General features: G+C 45.9%; 1 protein-coding gene across 2 annotated transcripts in view; it reads left to right on the top strand.

Annotated features, from left to right (window-relative positions):
* Positions 1 to 13,255, top strand: part of LOC126531979 (uncharacterized) — a 105,474-nt gene that overhangs the window by 69,072 nt on the left and 23,147 nt on the right. For both annotated transcript variants that reach the window (XM_055070799.2, XM_055070798.2), the window contains 2 exons: positions 5,132 to 5,354; positions 7,918 to 8,074. In XM_055070799.2, the coding sequence (XP_054926774.1) occupies positions 5,132 to 5,354; positions 7,918 to 8,074 (380 nt within the window). The remainder of the gene's footprint in view (positions 1 to 5,131; positions 5,355 to 7,917; positions 8,075 to 13,255) is intronic.

Raw genomic sequence — 13,255 nt, 5'->3', positions numbered from 1 at the left:
CAACGCAGGCGCGATGAAGAGCGCCGGTGTAGGGGAGCAAACACTTCAAGCTGCCTCTCGCTTCATGGAGCCTCGGAAGATTAAGATTATGGGGCTTCCAACACTGGGCGCGCGATATATGGTGCGCGTAATGCCGCCAGCCATATCGGCTTGGCCTTAGCCTTAGCATCCGCCGCAGGTTACCTACAAGATACGGTGCGTATGACCGCGTAAGCGCTCAGCCACGCGGACAGCCAATGCACTGCCACAGCTGGACTTGGGCAGCTCACGTGCCCATACTCTGTAACTTATGACGTAGCGAGCAAGAGTAGATAGCAGGTGCAGTCTTAGTCAAATGTTTCCAGGCCACAGCGTGCACGAACACGTTGGATCTGGTGCGCTCTTGCGAGATTTGTATTTGATTCTAAGAGCTCCAAAGTTCTGAGGAGGCAAAGGGACACCATTTGTCACCACCGACATGAATTGAGAGTGGCAGAACTGCTTCAGGAGTCCGTGCTAATTGCGTAGTCGTGAACGTGTTCGCGCCCGATGCGTCTTGTGAATTTTTGATAGGGGACTGTAGATCTCTATTTGACGTGTCGATAATATTAAAACTGCGTTTTATCTTGGCGTAAAAAAAGGACGAACGGTTCTTCTGCTCCTTTCTTTGACGAAGAACATCGCACTGGCTCTTTAACCTCTTCGGTATTTTGGTCTTGACTTGGTCTATGAGCAAAATTCTTAGTTTTGTTCTCTGACAACGTTAGCGGTTTCATTTAAAGAAATGTTCGGCTAATTAACGGTTTGTGAGACTGCGCTACGTAGTGTCCAAATGAGCTGTAGTGAGCACTAATATTTGCATTCAATAGAAAACAGGACTAAGAACCAAACCCGCTCTAGTGGTGCCCAGGTTGTTCGAGCATTCGATCCATTTGCACGAAACAGTGCCGAAACCCTGCTCGTCAGCTTTTCTTTTTCTCATTTCTGCATATTGTTTTCAAAGTGGTGCCGCGCTAAAGCCTATCTACCAACCACAGAAGCCAGCTCTGCAACTTCATCAGTGGAGAATGAGAAGCGAAAAGCGAACTGGAGCGATGACGAGACGCGCGCGCTGCTGAAAGTGTGGCAAGACCACCTCACCAATTTTCATGTCGATTATAAATTTTACATGTCGATTGCCGACTGCCTGCGTGCCGATAAACATCGCCACCATTTGCGGATGCCCTGTTGTATACCTGTGTAGACAGGGAACGCAAGACTGCAATGACACTCGGTATGAATGTAATTTACTGTGAATGGCATTACACATGTCGTGTGACAGAGGTATTACACTGAGCGACTATGCAATGCTGAGGACACCTCTGCCCAAGAAATACACTTGGTCAAAGCGCGTCAAGGCCTGCAGGACGTCCAGACGGTTAGCAGAAAGTGACGGCTCGGGGGTCATGGACGACCCCTTCTTTTAGTCTCTTTTGTAGTATCCGCATGGAACGGGCCTACATGCTTATATTTAATTTGAATGTGAGGCTATGCCCCGTGGCAACTCAAGTGAAAAAAAAAGGTACGCCGACGATTACGACACTCCCTAACATGAAATTTGGCGCAGCTTTATGCGTTTTCATTTCGCGGTATATTGGCTCGATTGGGCAATCTGTCTCCTACGGCACGTTCCAAGCGGAGCGAAATGTGGCGCGACTGCCTCGCTAATCAGGAGATCGCGAGAGGCACCGCGTGGCTGAAGCGTGGGCGTGATTCACAGCAGCCGCCACCGACAACCCTCTCGTAATGCAGCACTTTGGTGAAATGACGAGGTGCAGAGTGCCTTGATGCGCGTAAAACCCCTTGATAATTTTAAAGTAGCGACACTCTTTGAACCGTGGCGCCGCCGCGCGACCTCCTCGCCTCCTCCTCGCCCGTCGCGCGTTCCCCCCGCGGCAACCAGTTTTGTCCCCGTTTTTCTGCACGACGATTGGTCTCCCTGCCGTTGCCCTTGTAAACGCGCGGATCTTGAGTTTTGCTTGTGTTTTTCTTTTTCGTTCGCGCCATTTTCCTCCTGAGCACGGCTGGCTCGGCGCTTTAGCTCGGCGTAGCGAACGTTCTACGCTGTGTTTCCTGCTCTATGTGGTAGCACTATGCCGGGCGGTTGCGCATATAACTGCAGCAAGAAGCCTGAAGATGGTTATGCCGTTTTTATGATACCACAAGGAAAGCGTGACGGCTTGCGCAGGAAGCAGTGGCTGCATGACATTGGCCGAAAGAACGTTGTTCCGAAAAATAACAGCGTTGTTTGCGAGCTGAGGCGTCTTCCTCATAGCTCGTAGCAAAGCATCCCGTAATGCTGCATTTTTTTTTTCATTCTTCCGGCCTGCTCACCAGCGTTTTTGTTGCGGTTGTCCTCAGTATCCCTAATATTCTGGGGAGGCTCCACCACCTAGCACGTCGCTAATTCTTGTTATTCAGTCGGAAGTGCAGCATTATAGATTCTGCTTTGCACCCTGAAAAAGAAATTGTGGCAAGTTTTAAGGCGAAAGCCTTTAGATCTCTGTTTCAAGGTCGCGTTGTAAACTGGAAGTATCACGTGACCCGAGGAAGGCCAGAGGTGACCCAAAGCATGTCCACCCCTGTATAAGAGAGTGATTGCCCAAGTTAATTAATGAATCCTTAGTGATTGACATAAGCTGGATTAGAGAGGATTAAGGTTGATTAGAGCGTATTGAAGAAGATTAAGGTGGCTTAGAGTGCATTAAGAAGGATTGAGATGCATGAATAAAGATTAAGGTGGGGGGATTAAGGCGGATTATGGTGGATTATGGTGAAGTGTTGATGAAAAGGTATTAAGACCGATCAGGGTGAATGAACGAGGATTAGGGAGGATTAAGGTGGATAAAGGTAGATTACGGTCTATTAATGTGGATTAAGGTGAATTGGGGTTGATAAAGGTGGATTAAGACCGATTAGAATGGATTAGCGTAGGTTAAGGTGGATTAGGGACCATGGAGCTGGGTTAGGTTTGATAGAGGTGAATTAGGGTGTATTAAGGTAGATTGAGATTATTAGGCAGGATTAAGTGGGGTTAAGGTGCGTGAATAAGGATTAAGGGGGATGAAGGAGGATTAAGACCGTATAGGGTAGGCTAAGGTGCATTAGGGGCGATGTAGGTTGATTAGGATGTATTAAGGTGGATTGGGAGTATTAAGCTGGATTAAGGTGGATGAAGGAGCATTAAGGTGTATTAAGGTGGACTAAGGTGAATTAGGGTTCATTGAGTATTAAGACCGATTAGTGTACTATAATCCTCCTAATGCACATTAATCCACCGAATCCACATTCATCGACCTTAATCCTCCTTCGTTAACTTTAATCCACCATAATCCACGAAAGTTCCCCTTAATGCACCCTAATCCACTTTCATCGACCTTAATCTACTCTAACCCTCCTTAATGCACTTTAATCCTCCGTAATCAACACTAATGCTTCCTCATTCACTTTAATCCAGCCTAATCCACTATAATCGTCCTTAATTCACCTTAATCCACATTCATCTACCTTTGTACTCCTTAATTCACACTAATACTCCTTCATTCACTTTTATTCACCCTAGCCCACCATAATCCTCCTTAATGCACCCTAATCCTTCTTGATCCACCCATATCCTTCTTCATGCACTTTAATCCACCCTAATCCACTATAATCGTCCTTAATGCACCTCAACGCACCTGCATCCATCCTAATCTACCTTCATCGACCTTAATCCAACCTTGTCCTCCTTTATGCACCTTAATTCACCTTCATTCACCTTAATGCACCTTCATCGACTTTAATCCACCTTAATCCCCCTTAATACACCCGAATTCACCTTAATCCAATCACTAAACAATCATTACTTTGCTAATCATTAATCATCTCTTATACGCGGCTGCACATGCTTTGGTTGGCTTCCCGCCTTCCTTCGGTTACGTGATATTTTCTGTAGCTCACAACGGGACCTTGAAACAGGTCTAAGGCTTTCGCTAAAAGGCCACACACAAAGGGATGTGTCACAAGCAATACTAGATCAGACGCACGAAGTAAAGTATCTGATCATGTGGCAGAAAAATTGCCTGGAATAAAAAACTCGCCTCAAAGCTCCCTTTACATCGGTATACCCCGTTCATCAGGCTTTACGAAAAAAACCAACATCTTCATAAACGTTGCCTCCAGCATTATCGATGCTGTTATAAGCATTTCTCAAAATTTTCAACCCCACTGGGGCGCGCAACTGGTCCAAAATAACACGCCTCCATAGAATGCTGCGGCCCGTCTGCGGGAGTCCAGGAGGAAGAGCCCGCCGTGCGCAGCCGGCGGGCGAGGACAATCGAGGAGGAAAGCGCCGTGAGGAGGAGAGTGTCGCTACTTTCAAATTATCGAGGGGTTTTAGATGCGCGCGCTCTCCCGCGAACGGAGCGGAGGCGAGCGAACGCATCGAGAAACCCTAACGCCGCGTCCTACTCTGGCGCCATCTCTTAGTCATCGTCGTCATAGTCCGTCTGGCGCGGCACAACGCTTTCCTTCGCGCACTTTGGCCATACCCTCCTCCCCCCGTTTTCCTCCTCGCGTCTTCTTCGCTCTCGCCGTCTTTTATCGCCCGCTGTGCTCCGCCTTCACTCTCGATCTTTCGCTGTGCTCGTTGGCTCGGTGACGAGGTACGCCGCCGACGCTCAACGGAGGAACGGGCGCCTAAATGCCGCGCTCTAAAAAAAAATTGATCAAGAAGACTGCTGTGGTAGCGAAGAGCAAAAACTACAGTGGGGAGGTCACACGTCACTATCTTGAACAGAGAGGTGTGCTTTCTCGTGCTGTAGTTTCTTTTTTCCTTTCATTAGTCCTTCCCGCACGCTAGAAAACGTCATCGTGGCTTAATAGATCAAGTGCTAATGTTGCAGTGGTTGCAGAACGAAGACATAGGAAACCTATAAGACAAAGGAAGTGGCAAATGCGGATGCTCACCACGGGCCAATATTTAAGCGCTCCCATGGCACGTTGGGCTATAAGTATTCAAGCAAGCATATAACATTTAGTGTTGATCATCGGATTCATTGTGCGCTGGAAGTGACACACGTCGTGTTATTTCAATGTGGAAAGTGTGTTTTACACGGGCTGCTTGTGCGCACAGGGCAACGCATGAGTGGCGAGTCGCTCATCTGCACTGTGAGCGTGGTGGGACAGGATAGGCTCAGCGTTCCACAGGACGGCCTCTGCGACTTCCTGTTCTACGACTCTCTCTACCGCCCGCAAGGCGACACTCTGGTGAAGGAGCCGGGCGCGCCGCTGGTAAAGTTCCTGAGTACCGCCGCCATCTCCAAAAAGACGGATCACGGCTGCTCTGTGGATATAGAGTGAGCGTCCCGATACACCCGCTGTCGATTGTATCGGACGCGGAAGTACACATATCGTACGGGTGAAAGCTGGGTTTCGTGTACACAGCTTTTAGAACTTCAGGTAATACAGCGCCCGTCGGCGCTTTTCAAGCTGGAGTTAAAGACGCAGGGCGACAAAGGCAGCATGACAAACATAGATGTCCGTCCGTCCTACGCTCGTCCTTATATTTGATAAAGGAATACCAACGCGAAATTTTCCGACTTTTAGTTTTTCGCATAAAGGTGAGGCCGTGGGCGTTGAAACACCAGGAATTGGGCTGGCGAGTCACCCCCCCCCCCCCCTCATGGAGAGTGCCCTAAATAATTTACTATGTTAACATTTATACCAAGCAGTTTCCTTTAGTTTGCCAAGAAATGCATGTGTCGTAACGGCACGACACCGACGGTGGTCACGTAAAAGCAGGATATTGGGTTGTTTCGGTGCTCGATCGTGCTCGATTTGCCTGTTTGCTACGCTGATACACGCCACCGAGTGCAATCAGAACTTCTTTGAGATGGTATGCGACTGCATACCATCTCAAACTTTTAATCAGGACGATTACAAAACGAAGTACGGGTTGCTTAAAACGAAAGCGAGAAATGCTGCCTCGGGTTAAACTGCGCTCTTAACCCCTCTCTTTGTGATACCTTTTCATATTATAAGTGAAATGTGCATTAGCTGGATGTGCTGGGCACCAGTTTATGACTGTGACCTTTTGGGCCACCAAGTTCCCTCTTGGAATTTTGTTGAGCAGATGAGCAAACTTAATTGAAGAATAGCGCTGTTCACGAAAGGAGGGCCACTCAAGTGAATTAGGGATACAAACTACTGGTCCCCCTAGTGGCTATAAGTTGGAAACAGGCGCGGTTGCATTATGAAGGTCAAGTTTTTCTGGAATAACTGCTGACAAATTCCAAATATATTCCACACGTCCAGGCCGACATCTCACGTGCGTGGTGTGCCACCGCGGCCGAAAATTCTTTCCAAATAACGCGAAACTCTCTCAAATATGACGGCATTTCTGTGCGGAGAAAATCTGCAAAGCAACTGAGCAGTCAAATGGAATGGCTATGTCCTAAAACTCCACGTTCTTAACAAAAAAAAGAAAGAAAAAAAAGCTAGCAAATTTAACTGAAGATCTTCTTATATGTATGCCTAATGGAGCAAGTGATAGTCAAAGACAGCGACGCTGTCAACGGGTGTTCTCAAACACTTCACAAGTCTTAGGGGCCTGATTTGCCTCTGCCCAAAATCTTTCCCTAAACCTTGCAACTAAGACAACCGACTAGCTGAATTCAACGTACATCTAAGCTTAAGATCTACCACAAGACTTTATAAACGCCCTTAACTATATCTCGCACAATTCCTTCCGTATGCCGAAGAATTTTCAAGGTTTCGTTCAAGTTTTCGCTATATCGGAGCTTCAACCCCAACACCTACGTTATATCCGACGCATGTTCCTGCATACTTCGTCGGCTCAACTGACGCCGGCGGTTGGCTCTTCATACCGACAGATTGGTAGGAACGCTTATCTGTCTATCCTCTGACATTTGATACCGACCATGCCCCCCCCCCCCCCCCAAGAAGAAAGAAAGAAAGTAAGCAGTGTTGTGGAATTCGTTTCAGAACGTCACTGTAAGGTCAGGCACCTGGCACTCCAGAACGCTTTCTCTGGCTAATGGTGCAACTGAAAGTATGTGAAATAGTAAACTGCCTCCATAGCAAATGTTCGCGCGACATTGCCAGTTGTGTCAGAGGCTCTTACTGTTTCTTGGAAAAGAACGGTGTACGCTCATTTGACAACCAATCTATCGTCTGAGCTGCGCATATGCAGGGGCAATCATTAAACATGCGGGAAAACCATTACACATTCTTGTAAGAGGCCCAGGATTGCGTTCCTACATTGATGAACATAATCTTTTCCCTTCATGTATATCACAAAAAAGCGTCATGTTTCTCCACATAGCGCCTGAACACTTACGAGGCGACTTCCATATCCGCACAGGTGGACTGTGAAAAATAAGGACAGCTTTTCTCTAGCTCTGAATCTCTCAGCAGCTGCCTAGTCGCCCTCAAGGTGTTACTGATTAGTGTTGCGTCTGGAATATACCTAGTTGTCCGTGGCATATGTAGTACGAGTTATAAAGTCCTTTACATGAAAAGAAATCAGATAAGAAATTAGCTGCATACAGTGCAGCAGGCTGACTGATATGGATGGCGCGTTCTGTTTTCAGTGTCGTCACGTTACCGAAACGCTCTCCTTTGTGTAGCTGTCTGAATTAAAATCAAGAAAAAAAATGTTTCATCCTCCGTGCGATGCACAATTGTACAGTATACCATGACAACCGATTAAAATTAAGCTTAAGTTCGCAGATGTCAAAGAATGCATTTGGAAAATGCCACAGAGTTATAAGTGTTTTCATTTAATTCCATGATAAGGCTAGTGTCAGGTTTTTGCTATATGGTGAGCTAGATTCACTTAGAGCGTCCTGGAAATGTCGCAGCTTACGGAACTTTAATGACACACTTTTTTGATGGCAGCAACGTGCGAGCCTTCGGCGATCACCTGATCGAGCAGAGGGGGAAGAAGAGAATTAAAGAAATGGGCGACCAGAACGTCCTCGACTACGGCTTCCTAACACTGGATCATTCACGGTCATTCGTACTGAACATCCAAGAAGCTCTGAGTGCCCTCAAGGTATTTTCCAGCCCGGACTCCTACTTGTAGTAGTACGGTTTACTTTAACGCGACAGTGTTAAAAACCCCATGCTACAGAAAATCCGGCGGCGTCCTCAGCGTTCCGCGTCCCGCATCCCGCATCCACCGTCGACCATCTTTGCGTGAAAGAGCACTCCGAACCACGCATGCCAAACCACGCAGGCTCTCCCTGTAGCACAGAGATGTTACTGAGCTAACTAAATTTCGAAAAGCAGAATGCGTAAGAAAATTGTAAAGTACGACTCATACAGCCTACAGACATGCTAGCGTCGGATTGTAATTTGAATATACGAGAAAACAATGCTGTTACGCCGAAACTCAAACCTTCTTTTCCAGCGTTTCTACCACTCTGAGACCAGCGCGCCCCATTCGTTGCGAGACCTGCAGATGGCGCTCGCCTCCGCGTATTTCGTGCCCTCGCAAGAGACCGCGTTTGTACCACAAAGCGCGTCCATTCGTGTATAGCATTCGCCGACAGCGTTTCCCGGTAAACATTACGGTTACATAACCTGCAGTGGCTGGGAAGCGTGAGAAGCAGTCAGGGGTATTTGAATGCTATCGCGTTCCATTTTTAAAGGCGAAGCTTAACCGTCCTCCAACTTTTTTTTTCTTATTCTGCACGTATGGTCGTAACACCCATAGCGACAAAAAGTTAATACCATGGAAGTATGACAGAACGAGCAAAGTGTTAGTATGCTTGAAGCAATACACAGGGCAGGAAAATAAAAAATGGGCGACAACTATAAATTGTTTGTTTGTACTGGTTCTGTTACCTTCGTGGTTGTTCCATGTAGGACCAGGAGCCAACAAAGAGTAGCTAATAAATGTGATGAATATGGCTGGTTGGTGGCATCCCATGGTGATGTGGCACAACGTAAATGCAAGACAACAGGAGGAAGGTACAAGCTATGAGGACAAACGTTGTGATGGTCGAGTCCATCCGTGTGCTGTGCCTTGGATTTTGGTTGGGCCGAAACACCACGACGAGAAGCTAAAAACTGACAGCTATAGAGTATTGCAAGCTTAGGTCTCGTAGGTTTTAGCAGGTGTGCAAGTCGAACGCTAGCGTCACTGAGAGAGTGCTTTTTTACAGAAATGCTGAAGGAAATTTTCTGCCGATTTCCAATGGTGTTTCACGTTAGAGCGGCACGCCATCTTTCTGGCTGGAACACTAACTTCCAAGAGAGGATTATACCTTTACTCTACAAAAGTATACTGATCTCACACTCCATCAAAAAGCGTGTGAGATGTGTACTACCTCCAAATTTCAAAGCGTGTTTAAATAGAGACAAGTTTTCGCTTTGTTAAGCGCCAGATGTAAGCGAGAAGGTAGAATCATCTGGACATCATGCAGGAATGTCTCCACGCAAGAAACGAATTATAACTAACGTAAATGCTTTATAGTAGGAAATGTTTGAAAGCAAGCGATAGAATTTCCTTAATTGAGTTTTGTTTTCTTAATAAAATCTCAGTCCAGAAAAGTCACTGTAAGGGCGGGTCGCCTTACGGGTGCTGAATTTAATCATCCTGGCTGTGGTTTGTACTGTTACACTTTACAGTCTTTACAGTTTCATACAGGAAAGCGCAAAAAGATGTTAGTGCTCATAACAATTATGCGTTATAACGTCCCGTTAAACAGCGAAAACTTAACTAGAGTTGTACGAAATTCTGAGTCCAAACGCATTGCCCTTGTGTGGTCTAGATAGTACAGCTCGATGTGTCTGTTTCAAGCAGAGCACAAAGTTAGTACAGTTATATATTGTTATATTTTATTTTGATGATGTGTTTAGAGAACTTGTATACGTTATGGTTGCTTTCGCCACCTTTTATTTCTGATCAAAGCAGATGGTGCCGGCTGCCACAACATGGTTTGAAGGCTAACGTTGGCAATGAAGCAGCCAAGAGTACTGTATTTGTTTTGTTAGTACATATCAGGCGCCAAAAAAAAAAAAGGAATAATATAGATTGGTTGTTTAAGATAAAGTAGGGCACGAGCAAATTGGAAGTGGAATTCTTTTTGCTAAAAGAAATCTAATGTGAAATATTACAATTTTCTCAGCGCTTGGCTAGAGGTAGTTACCGCGATGAAATAAATGAGGCACTACAAACATGGCACAAAAAAGAAAACACGGCAGGAACACGAGTTCTTTCATCTTCATAGTTTTGATCGTCCGGAAATTCTTTTTTACTCATCACTTGTCAGTTGAATTGGTGGCCTGTCTAAAGGACCCATGCCCACAACGCAAATACTACGAGCCCCTATCCTTCCCGCATCAGAAAACAGGAGGATGAGTCCTTGAGAAGTGTAGCGTTCCCCACGCTTATGATCACTGATTTAGTGAATAAATGTTTGATGGCATGGCTTCTCTTCGGACAGGCCGCCATTGGAATATGAACCTGGCAACGTTTAACGCAAGAACATTATCTAGTGAGGCGAGTCTAGCAGTGCTATTGGAAGAATTAGAGGGCAGTAAATGGGATATAATAGGGTTCAGTGAAGTTAGGAGGCCAAAAGAAGCATATACAGTCTTAAGGAGCGGGCACGTCCTGTGCTACCGGGGCTTAGCGGAGAGACGAGAACTAGGAGTCGGATTCCTGATTAATAAGAATATAGCTGGTAACATACAGGAATTCTATAGCATTAACGAGAGGGTGGCATGTCTTGTTGTGAAACTTAATAAGAGGTACAAAATGAAGGTTGTACAGGTCTACGCCCCTACATCCAGTCATGATGACCAGGAAGTCGAAAGCTTCTACGAAGACGTGGAATCGGCGATGGGTAGAGTGAAAACAAAATACACCATACTGATGGGCGATTTCAATGCCAAGGTAGGCAAGAAGCATGCTGGAGACAAGTCAGTGGGGGAATATGGCATAGGCTCTAGGAATAGCAGAGGAGAGTTATTAGTAGAGTTTGCAGAACAGAATAATATGCGGATAATGAATACGTTCTTCCGCAAGCGGGATAGCCGAAAATGGACGTGGAGGAGCCCGAACGGCGAGACTAGAAATGAAATAGATTTCATACTCTGCGCTAACCCTGGCATCATACAAGATGTGGACGTGCTCAGTAAGGTGCGCTGCAGTGACCACAGGATGGTAAGAACTCGAATTAGCCTAGACCTGAGGAGGGAACGGAGGAAACTGGTACATAAGAAGCCGATCAATGAGTTAGCGCTAATAGGGAAAATAGAGGAATTCCAGATCAAGCTACAGAACAGGTATTCGGCTTTAAGTCACGAAGAGGACCTTAGTGTTGAAGCAATGAACGACAATCTTGTGGGCATCATTAAGGAGTGTGCAATAGAAGTCGGTGGTAACTCCGTTAGACAGGATACCAGTAAGCTATCGCAGGAGACGAAAGATCTGATCAAGAAACGCCAATGTATGAAAGCCTCTAACCCTACAGCTAGAATAGAACTGGCAGAACTTTCGAAGTTAATCAACAAGCGTAAGACAGCTGACATAAGGAAGTATAACATGGATAGAATTGAACAAGCTCTCAGGAACGGAGGAAGCCTAAAAGCAGTGAAGAAGAAACTAGGAATTGGCAAGAATCAGATGTATGCGCTAAGAGACAAAGCCGGCAATATCATTACTAATATGGATGAGATAGTTCAAGTGGCTGAGGAGTTCTATAGAGATTTATACAGTACGAGTGGCACCCACGATGATAATGGAAGAGATAATAATCTAGAGGAATTTGATATCCCAGAAGTAACGCCGGAAGAAGTAAAGAAAGCCTTGGGAGCTATACAAAGGGGGAAGGCAGCTGGGGAGGATCAGGTAACAGCAGATTTGCTGAAGGATGGTGGGCAGATTGTTCTAGAAAAACTGGCCACCCTGTATACACAATGCCTCAAGACCTCGAGCGTACCGGAATCTTGGAAGAACGCTAACATAATCCTAATTCATAAGAAAGGCGACGCCAAAGACTTGAAAAATTATAGACCGATCAGCTTACTGTCCGTTGCCTACAAAGTATTTACTAAGGTAATTGCAAATAGAATCCGGAACACCTTAGAGTTCCGTCAACCAAAGGACCAGGCAGGATTCCGTAAAGGCTACTCAACAATAGATCATATTCACACTATCAATCAGGTGATAGAGAAATGTGCGGAATATAACCAACCATTATATATAGCTTTCATTGATTACGAGAAAGCGTTTGATTCAGTCGAAACCTCAGCAGTCATGGAGGCATTGCGGAATCAGGGTGTAGACGAGCCGTATGTAAAAATACTGAAAGATATCTATAGCGGCTCCACAGCCACTGTACTCCTCCATAAAGAAAGCAACAAAATCCCAATAAAGAAAGGCGTCAGGCAGGGAGATACGATCTCTCCAATGCTATTCACAGCGTGTTTACAGGAGGTATTCAGAGACCTGGATTGGGAAGAATTGGGGATAAGAGTAAATGGAGAATACCTTAGTAACTTGCGCTTCGCTGATGATATTGCCTTGCTTAGTAACTCAGGGGACCAACTGCAATACATGCTCACTGATCTGGAGAGGCAGAGCAGAAGGGTGGGACTAAAAATGAATCTGCAGAAAACTAAAGTAATGTTTAACAGTCTCGGAAGGGAACAGCAGTTTACGATAGGTAGCGAGGCACTGGAAGTGGTAAGAGAATACATCTACTTAGGACAGGTAGTGACTGCTGATCCAGATCATGAGAGTGAAATAATCAGAAGAATAAGAATGGGCTGGGGTGCGTTTGGCAGGCATTCGCAGATCATGAACAGCAGGTTGCCATTATCCCTCAAGAGAAAAGTGTATAACAGCTGTGTCTTACCAGTACTCACGTACGGGGCAGAAACCTGGAGGCTTACGAAAAGGGTTCTACTTAAATTGAGGACGACGCAACGAGCTATGGAAAGAAGAATGATAGGTGTAACGTTAAGGGATAAGAAAAGAGCAGATTGGGTGAGGGAACAAACGCGGGTTAATGACATCTTAGTTGAAATCAAGAAAAAGAAATGGGCATGGGCAGGACATGTAATGAGGAGGGAAGATAACCGATGGTCATTAAGGGTTACGGACTGGATTCCGAGGGAAGGGAAGCGTAGCAGGGGGCGACAGAAAGTTAGGTGGGCAGATGAGATAAGGAAGTTTGGAGGGTCAACATGGCCACAATTAGTACATGACCGGGGTAGTTGG

This window comes from Dermacentor andersoni, chromosome 5 (assembly GCF_023375885.2).
Source record: "Dermacentor andersoni chromosome 5, qqDerAnde1_hic_scaffold, whole genome shotgun sequence".
NCBI classification, from domain to species: Eukaryota; Metazoa; Arthropoda; class Arachnida; order Ixodida; family Ixodidae; genus Dermacentor; species Dermacentor andersoni.
The sequence above is the reverse complement of the archived record's forward strand: the minus strand, read 5'-3'. Positions and strand labels throughout refer to the sequence as shown.